The sequence below is a fragment of the Muntiacus reevesi genome, chromosome 14 (genome assembly GCF_963930625.1).
Source record: "Muntiacus reevesi chromosome 14, mMunRee1.1, whole genome shotgun sequence".
Taxonomy (NCBI): Eukaryota; Metazoa; Chordata; class Mammalia; order Artiodactyla; family Cervidae; genus Muntiacus; species Muntiacus reevesi.
In genome coordinates, this window is record NC_089262.1 from 23528055 (window position 1) to 23549322 (window position 21268).

At 33.0% G+C, this 21268-nt stretch overlaps 1 protein-coding gene across 3 annotated transcripts in view; it reads right to left on the reverse strand.

Moving 5' to 3' along the window:
• Positions 1 to 21268, reverse strand: part of CDH9 (cadherin 9) — an 81525-nt gene that overhangs the window by 21136 nt on the left and 39121 nt on the right. For 2 of the 3 annotated variants that reach the window (XM_065905316.1, XM_065905317.1), the window contains exons 2-4: positions 9884 to 10178; positions 2572 to 2691; positions 1834 to 2001 (exon numbers count right to left, since the gene is read on the reverse strand). In XM_065905316.1, coding sequence (XP_065761388.1) covers positions 1834 to 2001; positions 2572 to 2691; positions 9884 to 10178 — 583 coding nt within the window. The remainder of the gene's footprint in view (positions 1 to 1833; positions 2002 to 2571; positions 2692 to 9883; positions 10179 to 21268) is intronic. The other variant, XM_065905319.1, reaches the window with a different exon arrangement.

A 21268-nucleotide genomic window follows, 5' to 3' on the forward strand; every position in this document is an offset into this window, starting at 1 on the left:
TGAGTGTTTCTATCTCCTGAAATTTTTACATTGTGCTGTCCCCAAAAGCATTTAAGTTTGTGAGGGTTTATTCAAGAGATAATTGGAAAATATCACAATAAATGTTAATGAAAGTTACAACTGTTTTTAAACATTTAATATGTGTTGATGTCTATATAAGGCCAAAGGCCTCTATGTTAATTCATTTAATTCTAACATTCATCCTTATAGAATGAAGGCAGGTATATTTTCCTCAGAGATAAGGCTCAAGGAAATCATCCTATAAAATTGGGAAATGCAGAAGGCAAAACTAAGTCTCTCTGACTTCAAAGTCTGTTCTCTTTCCAATTTGCTTGGTTCTTAAGAAGAGAGACTTCTAAATCCAGCTACCCTGAATTTCAGTGCTCATCACTGGGCAAGTTAGTTAAATTCTTTAACCCTTAATTTCCACATCTATAAAATCGAGATGATGATAGCAATTAACTCGCATGTTTGTTAAGTAGATTACATGAAATTATGTCTTTAAGATGCTTAGTTCATTTCTGAGTGCAAGATCATTTCTGCTATTGCTATTACAGTTCCAAACTTCTGCTAAGATTATATTATATCAGAGAATTATAGAGCGGGAAGTCATTTGAGAATTCACCACATCATACCCTTTCAGTTTATATTTAAGGAAACTGAATTCAAAGTTTAGATTTATGTTAATTAAGCTTATTATTCATATTCTCAGTGATGTTTACTTTTTAACATTTATCATATGTATATGTCCACCATCCAGAGCTGTATCATCAAGTATTAAAATTTGATTAGCTTGAAAAAATGCTTTATTGCATTGGAATCAGTCAGAAATTGAATTGTGAGGGTCCTTAATAGAACATTTCAAGAAAGGGCCCCTTGTGTTTTTATTTGCTGCAAAATGGAAATATTTGCAGCAGAGAATAAGAATTTATATTTATAGGGCCTCATGGCTTGCAAAGAATCCAATGCATACCTAAAAATGGCTACAACTGAATGGCTATAGACTGGTGTAATTATTCACAAGTAGGTAACAGATACCAGAAATTTTTTAACATGGATCAGATGTCATCACAACCAAGGTATTCCATAAGGCTATGGGTGAATAAAAAAGAAAAATGTGGCCGATTAAACTAACTTGCATTTATTTTAATATAGTTTTTGATTTCAGAAATATTAAAGCATCAACAAACCTGTTTTAGAATTGACTAAATAAGGAATTACAGTTTTTACGTACAAACAAGAGAACTGAGGCCAGACAAGTGACAGACATGGATTTGAAACCAAGTGGTCAGCCTTGAGAGTCCGTACACATAACCAGGGAAAAGATAATCAAAAGAACTAGATGATCATAGGAAATGTTGGGAAAGCCAGGCTGGAAAATTTTATAACTCTTCAAAAAGTAGAAGAGGATAATTAAAGTTGCCAAAAAGAACCTCCTTTCTTTGTTGTCTCCATTAACTACTCAATGATAAAAATGATCATAGTCACTTTGAAGTGATGCAGTATTCATTGCTCTGTCGTGTCCAACTCATTGCAACCTATGGACGGTAGACCACCAGGCTCTTCTGTCTATGAGATTTCCCAGACAAGAATATTGGAGTGGGTTGCCATTTCCTCCTCTAGGGGGTCTCCCAATCCAAGGATTGAACCTGCCTGTCCTGTGTCTCCTGCATTGCAGGCAGATTCTTCACTTTAATATGAGGGAAATTGTGACATTCTGTTGAAGGGGGGTTTGTGGATTCATCTGTATGCATAAACTAGGAGCAAAAACATTTAACTGTTGACAGTGTATTTGAGAAACTTTCCGCATGATATCACTGAAACCTCTCTTACTCTGGGGAAATCGAGGAGGGTTGTTGTTGACATCTGTCAGAGTGATGTTGACTGTGGTGGTCCCAGAAAGTCCTCCCATCTGGCCTCCCATGTCTTTGGCTTGTATAACTACTTGGTACTGCTCTCTGTTTTCTCTGCTCATGTCTGGTAATGCAGTTTTTATTATACCTTTTGGAAAAAGTAGACACATATTTTGCAATTCAATCATTGTGTTTTAACATTAAGCCATGCAAGATCCATTTTACAGAAATTAATCAGAACACGCAGATGATAACATGTCAGTGGACCTAGATAAGTCTTCCAATCCATAACCAATTTAACATTAGTCACAGAACAGACAAAAGTTCTTCCATGGGCAATTGTTTAGGAAACAGGTTTTGCTAAATCAATTTAATTATCATTTTGATTAAAAAAACTACTTGCGTCAAAAATTTTATCAGCTTGTTTAATATTGATGATTGTCACATTTTTTAAGTTTTAGTAATTTCTAAGACACATAATGTGTTCAATCTCTGTGAAATTCTATAGTTTGCATCATAAATTTAAACTCAATAAATATTAGTCTCAAGGGCTAATTTTCAAATCTTTTTAAATAATAGGAAATCTGTTTCTGTTTCCATGGAGTATTAGTAATAAATAAAAACGCAGTACTTAATAGAGTGATTTTAAGTATGTAAAAATCTAAAAATGAACTGTGCATTCAGATGTATTACATAATGAAAAAGTAAATGTTATTACCTGATTCTGGGTCCACTGAAAAATATGGCTGTCCTTGCAATATGCTATAGACCACTTTGGCACTATTTCCATAGTTGGCGTCATCTGCGTCTGTTGCAGTCACTTGTATAACAGATGTACCTACATGAATTCCCACCCAAAGATAGACAATTAAATACTTGGAAATTTGAAGGTATGTTTATGAAAACATATTACTGGGAATATGGTATGTTAGACCATGGTATATTTTTCAAGAAATCTGTTTAAATTATGCTGCTAAAATCACTCATCTTTAATTTTTTTAAATTTTAATATTCCTGAATGATATTGTTATTGAGCTATCTATACAATCAAAAGTAAAATTTATCATAAAGGTGACTATGCACTAATTGGTTGAAAATATTGTGACAAAAACCAATTTTCACTAAATATAGTGCTCATGCAATTCTCAATTAATACATTTATTGCTAACTTGAAGTGTGGATTCAAAGATAAATCCAACAATGAAAGCACTCTTGCTGCTTTCATTCTAATAAATTAACTATATATGGTAAATTTAATGAAAATAAAGGGGCCCTGTTTTCATGAAGAAAGAAACAAAAGACGTAAAATTGCCAACATTTTTGGTATGCAAGATTTATATGTGTATTGTGTCTGTGCTTCTTTTTAAAATGTAGTTAACATTGTCATATATAATCATACCTATTGATATGCTTTGTATTATTTTCTACACTTATGTAAATCAGTAGATATAGCCTTCTAGATTTAAGAAAGTGTATAATTGTCTCATATACAATACTATAATTTACTACTACTCTCAGTTAAATTTTATTTTTTAAAAATTCAATTGTTTTCTCTTAACTTCACACATCATTATTTTTAAAAGATAAAAGAACTTTAAAGGAGATAATTTCAGGAGCTAAATATAATGTAATATATTGATGGGCTTTTTCTATAATTCTAGAACTCTATAAAGGTTCAAGGCATGATTCTAAAACTACCATCAAATTAATCCTACATGTATTCCTTGAGCAAAATGAATTTGTAGAGCATTTTCTAGTATATTACATGCAATTTTTCAAACTGTTGACTCTGATTCTTGCATAGATTTTGAAAGCCTTTAGAAAAAGTGAGTTCCATATTGGCTCTGTCACCTACTTTAATATCCCACATACGTTACACAGGCAGAGCTTGTGAAATGAGTTGTAGAGAATGTTTCTCAAAATGTGTGTGTATGTGCAGATTATAGAAACTAATATAATGCACATTAAGATTATACTAGCAACTTTATTTTTGATCAATATATCTGAATACATGATTTAGCAAGTATTTTATGTTTTCTCAAAACTAATTAACATGAGAACTTGACCTCTTCCTCTTAAAGCCTCTATTTTCCTCAGCTGCAATGGAATTTGTATATCTTGTGAGAGGACACATTGTAACTCACTCTGTCCTGGGTGTATTCTTTTATCGCTTAAAAAGCATCAACTTATATCTGAGCTAGGCCAAAGCAGAAATCTTTAAAGTGATTTCCACCCACAATAATATTCAAAAGTTCAATTATAGCTGTTTTCTGATTTATATTTATTTTTATATAATCTTTTGTTGCATATATGTTAGATTATTGTTTTCATACTTGAGGATTATTTGAAATATGAATTATTAACCGAGATGCTAAATTTAAATTGTTAACGCATTGATTTCATAAATTTCTTTTGTTACTAGACTCATTTTATTTTGACTATGGCTATCATTTCATAGTAAGTAAAAACACACCTCTATACTTTTGTGACACTTTTATTATTTTTTGTTGTTGAGTTTGGTTCTGATCATTTGTTCTTTATCATGAGTATGTGATTTTTGAATCTACCCAAAACTATTTAACCTAAAAGCATTAAATAAATTAAATAATGGAAATCAATGTGGTTAAAAATGCCACAAAAGCCCATATAAAATATTGTTTCCCTTCTCAGAATCATGGCAATAATTAGAATGTTGTTAAACACTAATGAACACTAATAGCATATCACTAATATATTATTTATACTAGAAAAATGAACAAATGAGAAATATGTAGGGTTCTGAACTTTAGGGAAAGGTCAGCTTTTTTTTTTTTTGGTTTGTTTGTTTTCTGTTTGCATAAATGTAAGAATATTTTGCAATTCATATTATTTAGTGATAAAATTACATAGAAAGTTGTTTATGTGCTTTTTTCCTAATTTTATAAATATTTGTTTATAAAAGACTAAAAAGGACTACATTGATTTTTATAGCCCTGTAAATTTTTGCAGCTATATGTTTCATTTATTCTCAAATAATTTAAAATAAATATTTACTTTTTATTAAACAAATATTAAGTAAAATGTAGTGAAACCTCAATGACAAATTCATGTCATTTGTTACTTGTAGGTTTTGTCCTGTGTGATGTAAACTCTCCCAAGGCAAGGGCTTTTGTCTACTTTTGTTCAACATTTTATCTCTAAAGCCCAACAGAGCTCTTAGTACAAAGTCATAACAAGATCTAGCATTTACAAAATGTTTAATGTAGACTAGACAGAGTTCTCAGTGCTTGATTTATGTTGTTATTTTATCCTCATGATAAACATGGGATATAGACCTTGGGGCGTATCGAGGTTGCTCATAATCACATAGCTAGTAGGTGATAGGATGGGATTTGAGCTAGCCAGTCTGAAGAAACTTCATTCTAAACACTGTACTAAATGGCCTGTCTGGTCATATAATTGAATATATCATTGAATCTATGGGCAGTGTACCTCTAACATAGAGCCTAGATTAGGGCATGAAGCATTCATTGATGAGTTAATTGTGTGATCTGTGAAAAGCTATCGATACATTCTTTGTTGGGGGTGATGCTGTGGGAGGTAAACTTGATAAGCTTTTGAGGGACCAGTTGGGGAAATACCCAGTCAGTGAGAAACCTCCAAAATTATGCAGTAGGAATTTGCCTTGATGGAGATGAATGCATGCAAATATAGAAAGTTGATAGATAATCTTTAACCAAAATATAATGGTTACAAAAAATGGAAAACATAAAATATAGGAATCTGCTACAAATATCTAAATCAAAGTGTATCCCATTTTCCTTCACCATATAGCCTCATATATTACCCTGATTAGCTGTTCTGATCAGAAGATAATAATGTGTTTCAGATTTCAAGAGTTAATTGGAATCATTTGAATTTAGCTATTAACAAAAAGTTTTGTGCATATATGTTAGATTATTAATTGTGTTCATATCTGAGGATTATTTGAAATATGAATTGTTAATCATAACAAAGATGCTAAATTCAAATTGCTAATTCATTGATTTCATGAAATTTCTTTTGGTACCAGATTCATTTTATTTTGAGACACATGATTCTGAGAACAAAAGTGAAATATGGCTTGTGATTTTGACAGAAAGAAGAGGCAGAGGGAAAAAGCATGCAGAGGATTTTGTGAGAGAAAAAAAGAAAAGACAAACGCATGAAGAAATAACAAATAATACCATAGAAGGGAATACTCTAAAAGAGAGCACTGGAGTACAACACTGGAAAGAAAGATAAAATGAGGAAAAAGAATTTATATACTTTATTATCTTAGGCTTAACTTACCATAAAAGTTAAAAGTAGATTTTCAATTGGGTTTAAATTAAAATCACTAATATAGTGAAAATAAGCTTAAAATTAGTAATAAGTTTATAGCTAAATAATTGTGAATTACTTCATTTAGAGAGAAGATATTCTTTTTTTATGTGATTATATTTAGGCTTTAGCTGTTAACATATGGGCTACACATAACCTGACAAAGTTTCTAAGTATCACCCTTTATATTTCTCTGTAAATGATAATTTTTATAGGTAAAAGTGGAGAAAATCACATCTAAAGCCTATAATGAATTAATTTTTATTTTCCTTTAAATTAGGTAGAATTGCCAAAAAATCACAATAAATATATACATATATACAAGAATTATCTATATATACATATATAGATAAATAGACCTAAATCCTTATTGTAAAATGAAGTTTCCCCTTTCCTTATACTTATGCAAATTTAATTTTTTGAGAAATTTGAATTAAAACAATAAGAAAAAAATTCACTTTCAAAGAGTCACTAAGAATCTAATAAAATAAGTTTTCCAAAGTACATTTTGCATAATAATCATAACTATTTTATAGTAGAGAAAAATAGTAAAGTATTAGAATTATCCAGCCATCTCTTTATTTTGTTAACTTTTTTTCCTTTTTAAAGATAGTATAGTAACAATTTGTCTCTGTATTTTTTTGAACAAATCAGTTTAATTCTTTTAGACTCATTTTTATTTATTTATTAAGAGTGGTAATTAAACCAAGTATCTTCCATATATAAATATGAGTTTATAATGTGCACATTTCTGTTTAAAAATAGATACACATACAAAGTCTATGAGTGGGGCAAGGAAGAATCAATTAGTGCAATAATGTCAATATTAGTAATAAAGAATAATAATTATCCCCTATAAAGGGGCAGGGTTCCTTGGTTAGCTCAAATGGTAAAGAATCTGCCTAATGCAGGGAACCTGGGCTCCATCCCTGTGTTGGGACCATCCCCTGGAGAAGGGCATGGCAACCCACTCCAGTATTCTTGTCTGGAGAATTACATGGACAGAGGAGCCTGGCGGGCTACAGTCCATGGAGTCGCAAGGAATCAGACATGACTGAATGACTAACGCTATTTCTCTCTCTCTGAATGGGATCAAGATTCACCTGTAGTTCTTAAACCTTTTTCAGTACCAAAATCTGCAACTGGAGCCATACAGCCACCACCTATACACTTCTCAGTTTTGTTGTTATTGTAGACATGCAGGTAATGCTATCGGCAATGACCCAAATTCTCGTATTTAAGGTTTACAGTAATTAGAAATTGTACTGCCCATAATTTAAAGCTTATATAAATGAAATACAGATTGCTTTACATGAAAGGCTTTTTGGACAAGATAATTTACAAGCCTTCTCCTATGCATAAACTTATATATTCTATATTTTAATATAGGTTTGAACAAGTGAAAGTTTTGTGAAATATAAAACAGAGAAGCACTTAGTCTAGTTCTGATCTTATCACACACTTGATAAATTTTAATAGAATCTAGATGATCTTAGTATTTCAATGAGAAAGACTATCTTTGAATTTGGTAGATTGATTATAAAAACATATTGAATAGAAGATAATATCCCATTAAATAATATAAAATAATATAGGAGAAAATACAGGTTGAGTTTAAATATAAAGAGTCTCTGATAAGTAAATATTCTGTTTTTAGAGATGAATTAATAGTTTGGAAATTTAAAAAGTCATTTGGTTTTAAGTCAATTATCCAAATTTATTACATTCAAACACCTCTATCATATCAATTATACTTTTTACTTCTATGAAAGTGGAAGTGTTTGTTGTTCAGTCGTGTCCAACTCTTTGCAACCCCATGGACTAGAGCCCGCTAGACTCCTCTGTCCATGGAATTCTCTAAGCAAGAATATGGGAGTGGGTTGCCAGGCCTGTCTCCAGATGTTCCTGACCCAGGGATCAAATCTGGGTCTCCTGCATTGCAGACATATTCTTCACTGTCTGAAACACTAGGGAATATACAGCCATTGAAATGGCACTCAGGTTCAGTGTATTTTTGCTTGAAATGAAAGGAATAGTGTCAGCAGTTTTAGACAGCTTTGCTTGCATGATATTGCATAATTGCATATCTTATAGGCATATCAAATCTTTCTGGAGAAAGACAAGACATGAACGTTTTTGTACTATTGGGGCTTCCCTGGTGCCTCAGACAGTAAAGAATTTGTCTGCAATGCAGGAGACCCAAGTTTGGTCCCTTGGTGGGGAAGATCCCCTGGAGAAGGGAATGGCAACCCACTCCAGTATTATTGCCTGGAGATTTCCATGGACAGAGGAGTCTGATGGGCTGCAGTCCATGGGGTTGCAAAGAGTCAGATCACTGAGCAACTAAGTTTCACTTTTTATATTATTATGTGTCAAAACATCTGACAAAATAACATATAAAACAAGAAAAAAAAGTTTTACAATTGTTGAAGGGTATTAATCAGAAAACCAAACTGTAGAATGTACATCAATAGGAAACTGAAATGGAGAACATCATTTTATATGTATCTTTCTCTCAAATATAAGCCTACAAAGAGACATGCTGTATATCTACATTAACCCACTGGTCAACTTTTATGGACCAACGCAGTACTTTCCATGTAACTGAACCAAGCTAACAGATATATAAAAATCTTAAAAGAAAATACAACCATTCATATTTCATCCTAAGCTTTATGATTTCACAGGACTCCTTTCTAATTTGACTAATGCTTTTCATATTATTGTAATGAATACCTGAAAAGGCAGATTTTTCCCCTCCTCAGGTGAGATTTCATCTCAGTTTAGAAAAAAATAAAAACTTCTTTACAAACTTTTGGTTATTCTGGCTAGATGACACATGTAATGAAAAAATATTTAACATCAATCACTCAGCAAAGGTATACATAAGTTTGTTTTCCTTCTTCAATGTTTTTATTAGAAATATAATTTGAGTCATCTTTTACTATCTCATTAACAAATCTAACCTTTCATATAACTATAGCTAAATGTAATGACCTTTACAGATAAAAATATTGCATAATAACAAAAGGCATTTAAAATTATGGGCAGCCTTAAAGAATGAAATGATTAGTTTCAGTTTTTAGACTAATCATTCTGTGTGGAATATAGCTAAAATAACATGAAAAAGAATTAGAATATTGTTGATATGCTGCCAGGTTATTTGATCTTAATTCAGTTACTTAATCTTTCTGAATCCAGGGTTCCTAATTAACAGGATGGGGATTTAAAGTTCTATTTCTCATGCCTATCACATGAAGTTGTTTCAATGATCAAATGAGACTATCAAAAGAAATTTGTCAAATGCAAGCATTTGTTGTTATTATGCAAAATAATGCAAGCAAAACTTTCTAAAACTGCTGACACTGTTCTTTTCATTTCAGGCAAAAATACATTGAATCTGAGTGCCATTTGAATGGCAGTTGAGTAGAGGTAAAAACTTGGTTGAAATTCAGTGGAATAATTGTTCTCAATAATCATCTTTAATATCAGTTACAAAATAGCAGAAACTGTTAAGAAACACAACTAAAAATCATTAGAAGTGAGTTAGCTAACACTAATTAGTAGTTTCAGTTATAGCTCTTATCTTGAAAGAGATCACATCTCATAACTATATGTCCATAATAACTATCTTAGCAAAAAATAAAAAAAAAAAAAACCTTAATTTACATGAGTTAGCATATACCTACCGACTCCAGACATTTCAGGAACACTGGCAGTGTATAAGTCTTTTGTGAATTTTGGTTCATTGTCATTGATATCATGAATTTTAATTATAAATTCAGATTCAGGCTCCACCTGCCGCCCGGTCTTTCTGTCTATAGCCTTGGCACGAAGAACGTAAAGGGACTTTTCTTCTCTGTCTAGTTTCTTTGCCGCATGAATATCTCCTGTGTTTTCATCTATGACGAACAGACTGCCAGCCCCATCTCCTGTTAATATATATTTTAAATTTCCATCTCCTTTATCTTGGTCAGTGTGAAGCTTAAGGGAGGTAGAAAGGAAGAGTCTATAAATATATGCATTGTTATTACAGAAAAAATAATTTTGGCAAATATCGATTTATCTACACACAACATCACTAGAACAATGATTAAGGTGGTTATCTTAATTTTCACTGTGGAGAGACTAAACATTTTAATTTTATCATTCTCAAAAACACATATATATTAATTTGAAATAAAATAAAATATATTTTCAAAACACAGTGCTCACACAATATTTTTGAATAGAATACTACCAAGATTTAAATGTCTGGCACATTAACAAGAAAAGAACCTATTAGTCTAGATCTTAAGTGTAAAATATTAATATACTCTTGATTACACTTAAAATCACTGAACTCAAAGAGATATGTGAGGAATTTCAAACCTTATTATGATAGGCTTAGGGTATATGCCATAATTTTAAATGATTTTACTTCTCTCAGGATAATATTGCTTGCAGATACACAGGCTCCGTCATCAAAGACCAACCAGAGATAGAATATTAAACTTAATGTCACAGATTTTTCTCTATGTAACTTTAGAAGAGTACTCTTTTTATCAGAATGTTCTCATTTTTTTTGGGAATTGAGAAATTTTATGGACATTTGAAATTTCAAGGGATATAAAACTCACAGGACTTTTCCATTGGTCATTTAAATAATCTTATGCATCTTCATTCTATTCATTCCCATCTTAAAAGTAAACTTCTTAGTATAGACGGTTTTTCATCAAGTGTTTAAAACAGACGCATGAATCATGTATCAATATTTACAGAAACTTTCAGTTGGAAAAATTCCTAATGGTTTTGCAAAAGTGAAAGTGTTAGTCTCTCTATTGGGTCTGACTCTGAGAGCCCAAGGACTGCGACCCCAAAGCCTGTCAGGCTCTTCTGCCCATGGAATTCTCCAGGCAAGGATACTGGAGTGGGTAGCCAGTCCCTTCTCCAGAGGGTCTTCTGGACCCAGGGATCACACCCAGCTGACCCACCTGCATTACAGGTGGATTCTTTACCATTGGAGCCACAAGGGAAACTATGGTTTTTCAAAACCAACACCGTTCTGTACTTTGAGTCATTTCCAGCCTATCCCCTGCTCTAGTGTCTTCCGTCCTTTAGTTTGCAATCCCCAGTACATTCTGATTCCACCTATCTTTGTATCTTATTCCATCTTTGAACTATTCGAGCACTTGAATCTACTTTTTATGGTAGCAAAAGTTACAGACTTGGGATTCACATTTGCTCCTTTACTTTTAAGCCCAATATTAAAATAAATATATGCAGACTTTTCTTCTCTGAAATATCTCCCCGCCTATTCATCTGTCTCCATCTCTGTGGTTACTACCCTGCTCTGGTCTTATCTGGACCAAGGCAGTGGTCTTCGGATTGATTACTTCCCTCTTGTTCTACTCCAGACAATTTTCTGTACTAAAGAAGTTGATTTTTCTACATCACAAACGCAGTCATACTACTCCGTAGCAAAAAAATCTCCAACCAGGTACAGTACATAAGAAATATGAATCTAAAATCTTAGAAATCTGGCTTAATCTAATGCAAATTTCTGTCATATTAGGCAAATTTTGTGTGTGTATGTGTGTGTGTGTTTAGTTTAAGGCACTTCTATTAAAAGGGGATAATATTCTTTTTTAATAATCTTTGCTTTTATTGTTAATCTATTTGCTTGGACTCTGTAGCCTTATTTATGCATTAATCATAATCTTGTTCTCATCTCCAGATGTGCTCCTGTCGCCTTAACCCACTTTGCTATACACTCGATACATATCAATTGCTTTGTTCTGCCTTGTTTTGTTTTCTTCATTTCTCAGAAGGCTTGTTCCAGCTTTTACACCTCATGCTTGCAGATGTTTCTCTCACCCTTTAACACCCTTCCTCTTCTCTGCATTTTCCCCTAATTAAATGTTTATCAAATTTCATTTACAATTTTTATTCTTAGGGATGCTTTCCTTAACTCTCTATTCTAGAGAGTCTAGTCTAAACAGTTAAGACACTTTGCGCTTAGTTGCTCAGTCGGGTCCAACTCTTTGCAACCCCATGGATTATAGCCCACGATTCTTCTGTCCATGGGGATTCTCCAGGCAAGAAACTAGAGTGAGTTGCCACGCCCTCCTCCAGGGGATCGTCCCAACCCAGGGATCGAACCCAGGTCTCCTGCATTGCAGGTAGATTCCTTACTGCCTGAACCACCAGGGAAGCCCAATACATATTTATACACAGCAAAAAACAAGCGAGATATTTGTCAATTATCAATATTGTCAAATATATTCTAAGGCTGAAACAAAGATAATCCAGGGATAATGCTACAATTTACTGAAAATTGTGCAATATTAAATACAGTAGTGTAAATATTGTGCACTATGTCAGGGACCCCATCCCATGTTTATATATGGAAATTATTAATAAGTAGCCAAAACAAAAGGAGGAACAGGTTAGTAGCATCAAATTTCAGTAGAAATTTTATATATGTATATACAAATGAAAATTAATTTTGATTTTTGTAAATCCTTCCCACTATTTTCCATGCATTTAACATAATTAGAATAATGCTATAATAAATATTGTGTTATACCTTTATTTTTTGCATTTAATAAATGTTTGACATTCTGTTGTGGTTATTAAAATATGTAGGAAAATGAACCTGTATCTATCACACTGAATTACATATGAATCTACATCTTATATTTAATCATTTATGGAAAGAATTTACTCTTAAAAAAGATTTTCTACTCATTCAAAATATTTTGAAGTCTAGAAAAACATTTATGTAGGATAGAAACTATCCTTTTTTTTTCTGAATGATACTATCTTCAATTTTTAAATTTTCGAGGAAAATTCTGTATTATAATATCAAGCTGTTTTAACTAAGCGTGATGACCAAAGGGAAATTAAAATATTTATGGAAATGCAAAACTTTCAGAATAAGTATTTTGTCTGAAAATATTAAATTTTAGTTACAAAGTAAATCCTTGCAATAAAACAATAATATTATTTTAGACATTCATATATTGAAACCACTACATTCAATGATGCAGTACATCATTGAAATAATTTTATTATTCAATCCCTACCTTTTCTAAACCCTGTTCCAATATTTCATGATATTTCATATTCTGTTAATTTAAAATTCCACTTTAGAACTTTTACACAAAGTCAAATACATTTTAATGGCTTTAATTCACAATTTCATTTTAAAAGTGAAAGTTCTCAAAAGTTATTCTCTGGTAAAATATAACAGAAACAAAAGCCACTATCTTAAAATATTAATTTTTGCTTCACGTACATTATTAATTTTGAATTATATATTTAGAATTGATAGAAATCAATAGTAAAATTTTTTCTACCATAGCTTAAATATAAATAACAGACAAAAATAAACTTCAAAATTAGCATTTTTAGGATCATGACAAAATAAAAATCTTGAAAATATTGTTTCTGTATTATAAAGCAAAGCCAACATAAAATGCCTTAACAAATGAGTACCAAATGTAATTATTTTCTCAGGCATCAACAAACCAAGTAGTCTTCATTTCCGCATCATACCTTTCTTCCCTCTTCTAGACTTGAATAAATACATTGAAAGCAAAATAAATTATGGATAAATATCTCAAATGCTATTGTTTTCCAAAAGTATCATTTTTAGTTTTACTCTGCTACAATGTTTTTTACTTTCGAAAATTTGAAAAAATTAAACATGCACATGCAAAAGAGGCTAAAATTTTAAACTGATAATTTTGTAAATCAATTTAAATATTTGGTTTAACATAATTCTGAATGTATCTATGGGGATACTTCTGGAAGACATTAACAACTCAATCTGTAAACAGACTAAAGTAGACTATCCTTTCCTAAGTGGTGTCCTCATCTAAGGCTAAATAAAGGACAATTACTCTTTCTGTCTATTGTCTTCTATTCAGATTGGAAGTTACACAATTGATTCTGGTTTTCAAGTATTTGGACTTGGACTTAAAACAGTACATCAACATTCTTAAATCTCCAGTTTGCCAACTGCAAATCTTAGGACTTTTCAGGCTCCATAATCATGGGAGCCAATTTTTATATACGTACATTTATATAATAATATAATACAAATACATATTGGTCTATAATAATATAACATATATATGTTACATATATATATTATATATTTCCAGAGAAAATTAATGTTATATATATTTATAATATATATACATTATGTATATATAAATTATACTTTATGTAAATAAAATCTTTATTTGTCTAGGTTTTCCAGAGGAAAATAAAGGGAGGAAAATAGTCTTAAGGGAGATTGGAATGTTAGAGTAGCTTTGTTATTTAACATCTACTCACCCACACTGAAAGGGTACAGAAAACATATCTTTCATCACTGTTGTGGGATACAAACCTATGAGGGCGTCTAGTCATCCTTGAAGAGCTTTGTTATCACTGTTTTCTGTGATACGATGGACCTGCTATCTCTAAACTGGGAAACCTAAGTGCAGTGGAAGTAATTGGATGCCAGAGTGACAGAGGTTAAGTGCACTCACTTGGCAAAAGATAAGTGGCAGGATTATCATAGTGGTCAGCTGAGTTAAACAGAATAGTCTGACTCACAGATCTATGGCATTGGCTAACTGATTATGGTGTTCCTAAAAGTGGATAGGAGGGCTACTAAATTCATACTTAACTTATAAAAGCCAAAAAGTTCAAGGTAAGAGAGCAAAACACCAGCATGAATCATAAAAACAGAATCAATCATTTCCCAGGCTTGAGCCAATTTACAGACCCAGAATCCCTTGAATAAAAAGGATGCCAAGTTTTCTTGAGGATGGATCCCAGTATACACCAAACATTTCTTATTCCTTCTCCAAGTCTTCTGTAGAAACACTATGCCTTTCTTTTCAGGAGAACTATGCACTGGGGAAAAGGAAATAATTAAACAGTTTGGTATTACTAGACATTGAACTGACATCAACTCCAGGAGAAGCAAAGTATCAGTGTGATCTGCCAACCTGAATAGAGGAGGACGAAAGTCGGGTGATCAATGGAGTTTTACCTGCAGTTCATCTCATACTGCACCCCGTGTGTCCCCAAACCCACCCTGTGGTAAATAACACACTGTCACTTCTGACCCATCCTACAGCCAAAAAATAGCACAATGGGTTAGGGGCCTCTTCAGATTTTGGAGGCAGCGTATTCCTCATTTGGGTGTTTTCTCCAAATCCATTTACCAAGTCACCTGAAAAACTATTGGCTTTGACTGTAATAGGTCTGGTCTGGTGTGCAAGCTACTCCATCACTTTGGCCATATTATCCCTATAGATCCAGAAGTTCTTAAAGTAGCAGTGGCAGGTAGAGATTTTAGTGGGAGCCTGCGATAGGTGAATTGCTTTACAGACCCTCCTGATTTTGGAACAAGGCCCTGCCTTGTTCCTCTGTGAATAACTAGTCTCCTTTTGAGAAAAACCTCTTGACTTACTATGGAGGCTTACAAACTAATTTCTTAACCCACGGGGTACCAAGTGTCCACGCATTCTGAAATGCTCTTCACGAATTGTGTGTTATCTGACCTATCGAGCCATAAAGTTGAGTGTGAACGACAGCACTCTATCAAAAGGAACTGGTTCATATGTGATCAGGCCTGGACATGCCCCCAAAAACCCAAGTTAAGGGACAGAAAGAAGTGACCCAAATGCCCATGATCCCCACTTCTGCTACACTGACTTCTCTACCCAGCCTGCATTTATAGCCTCATGAGAAGTTCCCTCTTCAGGTGACAGAAGAAGAAAAGTCTTGGGTCTGGTTTAAAAAGTGTCCTTCATGATTTTCAGGCATCACTGAAAGCTGGGCTGTAACACTACAATCATTTTCTGAGACATCCTTGTAGGACAGTGTTGAAAAGAAATACTCCCAGTGGACAGAGCTTCAAGCAGTGTGTGTGTGTGTGTGTGTGTGTGTGTGTGTGTGTGTGTGTGTGTGTGTGTGTGTGTGTGTGTGTGTACATACATATAACCTATATAACATGTTATATGTCTTCTGTTTCTCTGAAGAACTCAGAATAATACAACATTTGGAAGCAAAGTTTGCAAAATCAAAGCAAATTCACCTCTAATCACTTTTCCTTTAAAAATAAAAAATAAAGATCTTTTAATTGTTTGCTCATTTAATTTTTGTTGAAAGTGCTTTTAAATGCAAAAGTAGGCCAGATTGCTCAACTCTTATAAATAATCCTTATACATCCTTAAAATTATATTTGGAATTTTCTAACATTCTGCTCATACTTTAGTGAGGAAAGCCAAAGAGGTCTTCCTGAGAGTTGCTAAAAAATAATCATCTATAACAATTAAAGTATATCTCTGATGTTTTAATAATGTTAAAATACATTTTCAAAAATAGTAAATTGTGCATCAGTCTTAACAGTGTCTTTTTGCATATTTATTTAATGTAAAACAACTTTTCATCTTTAAAGTTACTTATATTAGATAATACCTTCAGGACTTTATGTTAATATCCAGTTTTATAGTAAATAAAACCTAAAGAGAAAGGCAGTGATATGCAATATATTTACACCATAAAGATTTCTAGCTTAAGCTAAATTACATTTGTTGGACTTACACTCCCATAGTAAGTAAGTAAAAATCTGGACAAAATACATGAAATTTCTGATTATAAGAACTGAAGAGCAGAGGGGAAGTAACAGAATAAGATACATATTCACTCTAGCATTTGTTTGGGAATAGCTTTATTGTAGGGATGTATAGCCTGTGTACAAAGATTAGCGATTCTGCAGAGAAAATGGAGATCAGAATCCAGCTGCTATTGTGGCCTGAATTTCCTGGAGAGGGTACAAAGAGGAGAGAACCAGAGAACCACAGAAGGGCCTAACCAAGGTAACTTTGTAAGATTTCTGCTAAAATTTAGAGTAGAGTCTTATAATGTATATATACAGGGAGGCAGGCCTAGATCTAAGATTTTAACAGATAATGTCAGTCACTGCGAAGAGTGGGAACAGATAGGAGTTTTGATACAACCAGAAAAATTCATCTTAAGTGAGCATCTTGGGCATTAAGACTTGAGAAAACCCATGCCTCAGGGAGAAAGGATTGTGTTCTATGAGTTAAAAAGTACATCCTAAGAAAAATAAGACTAACACAGACCCATTCAAATAGTTTCTAGAATCAAAACTTGACAAGACACTGTATCATCTATAATACCCACAGTATAGCAATTTAAATTAATTAGTAAAGTAAAATGAAAAGTATATATATATATATATATATATGTAATATATATGTATCTATATATATATATACTTTTCATTTATATATAATATATATATATATATTCATATATATATATAATATTACATAGATAGATAGTGGCTTCCCAACTGGCTCAGCAGTAAAGAATCCACTGCCAAGCAGGAGAGGCAGATTTGGTCCCTGGGTCCGGAAGATCCCCAGAAGAAAGAAATGGCAATCCACTCTAATATTCTTATCTGGGAAATCCCATGGACAGATTATCCTGGTGGGCTATGATCCATGGGGTGGCAGAGAGTCAGACACGACTGAGGAAATGAGCAATAACAAAATCAGGAGAAAAATATTATATATGCATAACACATATATATGTGTGTCTGTTTGTATCTCCATCTCAATGGAAGCAAACAACTCAGATATGTGAACTAACAAAAGTATATATACTTAGAGAACCAATTAATATATATGTAGTTAAAAAGAGAGGGAAAAGTATGGCAGAGAATAATTTTTAAAAGAGATAATGGTGATCATTCTCCAAGTTAGTGATGGGCATTGGGCCATATATCCAATTTCAGTGAATTTCAATGAAAATAATTACAAAAAATGTAAATGGGGGCACACCAAGGTTAATCAATGAAAACTAAGTTTTAGAGAATAAATTCATGTTTCTTAATTTTTATGATTTCCTCTTTTAGCTATTGAGAAGTGTATTATTAATTTGCAAATGTTTTAATGTTTTCTTATTATTTTTATCACTTTTAAACTGACTGTATTGTGAACAAAGAGATCTTTAAAGCATCCAAAAAATAAACATATGCTCAGGGAAACAATCCTGCAATAAAGACAGCTGGATTCACATTAGAATTAGTGAAATGCGAAATTGTTGAGTAAAATAACATTCCAAAATGAAGAAATAATAACATTTTAGCAAAAAATACTCAGAGAATTCACTAAAATAGGCCTTTCATTTAAAAAAAAATACTGGATATCTAAAATAAGTGGATATCTTTAGGATAGAAATAATACTAGGTTGAATCCTTGGAAAGGGAAAAACAGTTGGTAAATACGAGACGTTAGACATATTCCTTAAAAACAATTGATTGTTTAAATCTAGGATAATAGCAATGTATTATGGGGTTTATACAATACAGTAAAAGTAAATTATATAGAAATAACCTATATAGTGTGTAAAAGGTAACTGGAATTGCACTTTTACAAAGTTATAATGTTTTGTAATAAGGGCATCATAATCTAGTTGGATATAAATTAAGGATGGATACTTATCTTTATCTTTGTAATTGTTCTATAATCCTTAGCACAACCACTAGATACTATAAGAAGATAAAGGTGAAAATATCGTAGTGAAATTTAAACTATAGGGGAGAAAGAAGGGGAAAGAGAGACAGGAACACTTTCATAAACAAAGACAATAAACAAAGAAGGAGTTAAAAAAAAATGAGTAGAACAAATACAATACAAATAGATCAGTACATAGTAGCAGACTAAAATCTCAAATAATAAAGAGATTATGAGAATCCACTAAAAAATGCTTAACTACTCATACATTCCAACAGTCATGATTTCAATGTAGCAGTACAAATACATTTGAAGTAAAGAAATAAAAACATAGGAAATAATAGTTGTAGGGATATATGTGGGGATATATTAATACCAAACAAAATAAATTTTGAAAGATGATAAAGAGGAATATTTTATAATGATAAAATGAGAATTATCTTAAAAAGATTTAACAAAAATTATTGTGCATGGAACTAAAAGAAATTTTAAAACTACATGAAGGTGAAAGTCACTCAGTCATGTCTGACCCTTTGTGACTCCATAGACTATACAGTCCATGGAATTGTCCAAGCCAGAATACTGGAGTGGGTAGCCATGCCCTTCTCCAGGGGACTATCCCAACTCAGAGATCAAAACCAGGTCTCCTGCATTGCAAGAGGATTCTTTACCAGCTGAACCACCAGAAGAGTTCAAAATACATGAAGTGCATTTCATAAAATTTAAAAAAGTAGTAGACAAATTAAATTGAAATCACAGTTGAATTTTATTATGGGAATGATCAGTCTTTATTTCTTCTATATATAATTGAAATTATGATATTTTAGAATATATGAGCCTATTGAGTCATTATGCTGTTCACATATAATTAAAACAGCAAATAACGATTTAGTCCAAAGAATAGGTAGGTCCACTTAATGCTGTACACTCATATTAATACAGAAAGTTCCCTACATGCAAACAAGTTCCATTCAGAGTGTGTTCTTAAGTCCTTCAAGGAGGTGAAGCATGAGTCCCACCCTTTAAATATTGATATAGATATAGTGGCTTTCTCCCAAGAACACAGGAAGGAAAGGGAAAAAATAGAGCATCTTTACAGAGGAGACACTGGACAAACACTGTCAACTAAGTTAACACTGACAGTAATACATCGTTTTGAAAGTAATACCCTTGACATGATGCGACGAAATGGCACTTTACCCCTCTTTATCCCTGTGGTCTTCTTCCCCAAAACGTAGTCCTAGTATAATCTTGAAAATGAGCATCAAATAAATCCTATTAGAGGGACATATTACTAAAGATATAACATGGACTCCTCAAGTCTTTGGAGGTAATAAAAAACTAAGAGAGTCTGAGAAATAATCACACAATATAGAGAAGTCTAAGGAATATGAGGACTAAATGCAGTGCAGAACAGGTAAAAGATATTAGGTAAAAAGCAAGGGGCTCCAAATAAAATGTAGACTTCAGTCAATAATAATTTGTCAATATTGGTTCATTAATTGTAGGAACTATGCTATTGGTGCTTCTGAACTGTGGTGTTGGAGAAGACTCTTGAGAGTCCCTTGGACTGCAAGGAGATCCAACCAGTCCATCCTAAAGGAGATCAGTCCTGGGTGTTCACTGGAAAGATTGATGTTGAAGCTGAAACTTCAAAACTTTGGCCACCTCATGCGAAGAGTTGACTCATTGGAAAAGACCCTGACGCTGGGAGGGATTGGGGGCAGGAGGAGAAGGGCACGACAGAGGATGAGATGGCTGGATGGCACCATCGACTCGATGGACATGAGTTTGAGTAGACTCCGGGAGTTGGTGATGGACAGGGAGGCCTGGCGTGTTGAGATTCATGGGGTCGCAAAACGGACACTACTGAGCGACTGAACTGAACTGAACTGATGCTATTGGAGTGTAGGAGGTTAATGAAAGAGAAACTGGGTATAAGGTATTTGGGAACTAACCACAGTATCTTTATATCTTTCCTGTAAATTAAAGATATATTCTAAAAATATTACAGGAAGTTCCCTACATAAGTACCTTCAAGTTGTGAACTTTCAAAGATGAGAACCATTCATTCTATCCATGTCAAGCATGAGTGAAATTGTAGCTTTTCCTCCATTTCCTATTGCTGATGATCCTTTAGCTCTACAATCTCTCAACTGCTTTCCCTCCTCCCGTCAGTAACTCTTCTTGCCTGTTCATTGGAAGTCAGTCCTTGTCTGCCAGCTATTGTACTGGAGAAGGAAATGGCACCCCACTCCAGTACCCTTGCCTGGAAAATCCCATGGACAGAGGAGCCTGGTAGGCCATAGCCCATGGGGTTGCAAAGAGTTGGACACGACTGTGCGAATTTGCTTGATATTGTACTTTTCAAAGTACAGTACTGTAGGATTAAAAAATGTTTTATTTATCTTTGTGTTTCTTGTGTATTATTTATGTGAAAAGTATTATAAACTTGCATTGTACAGTACTATGAAAGAAAGGGACTTCCCAGATGGCTCAGTGATAAAGAATCTTCTTGCCAATGCAAAAGGCACCAGAGATGCT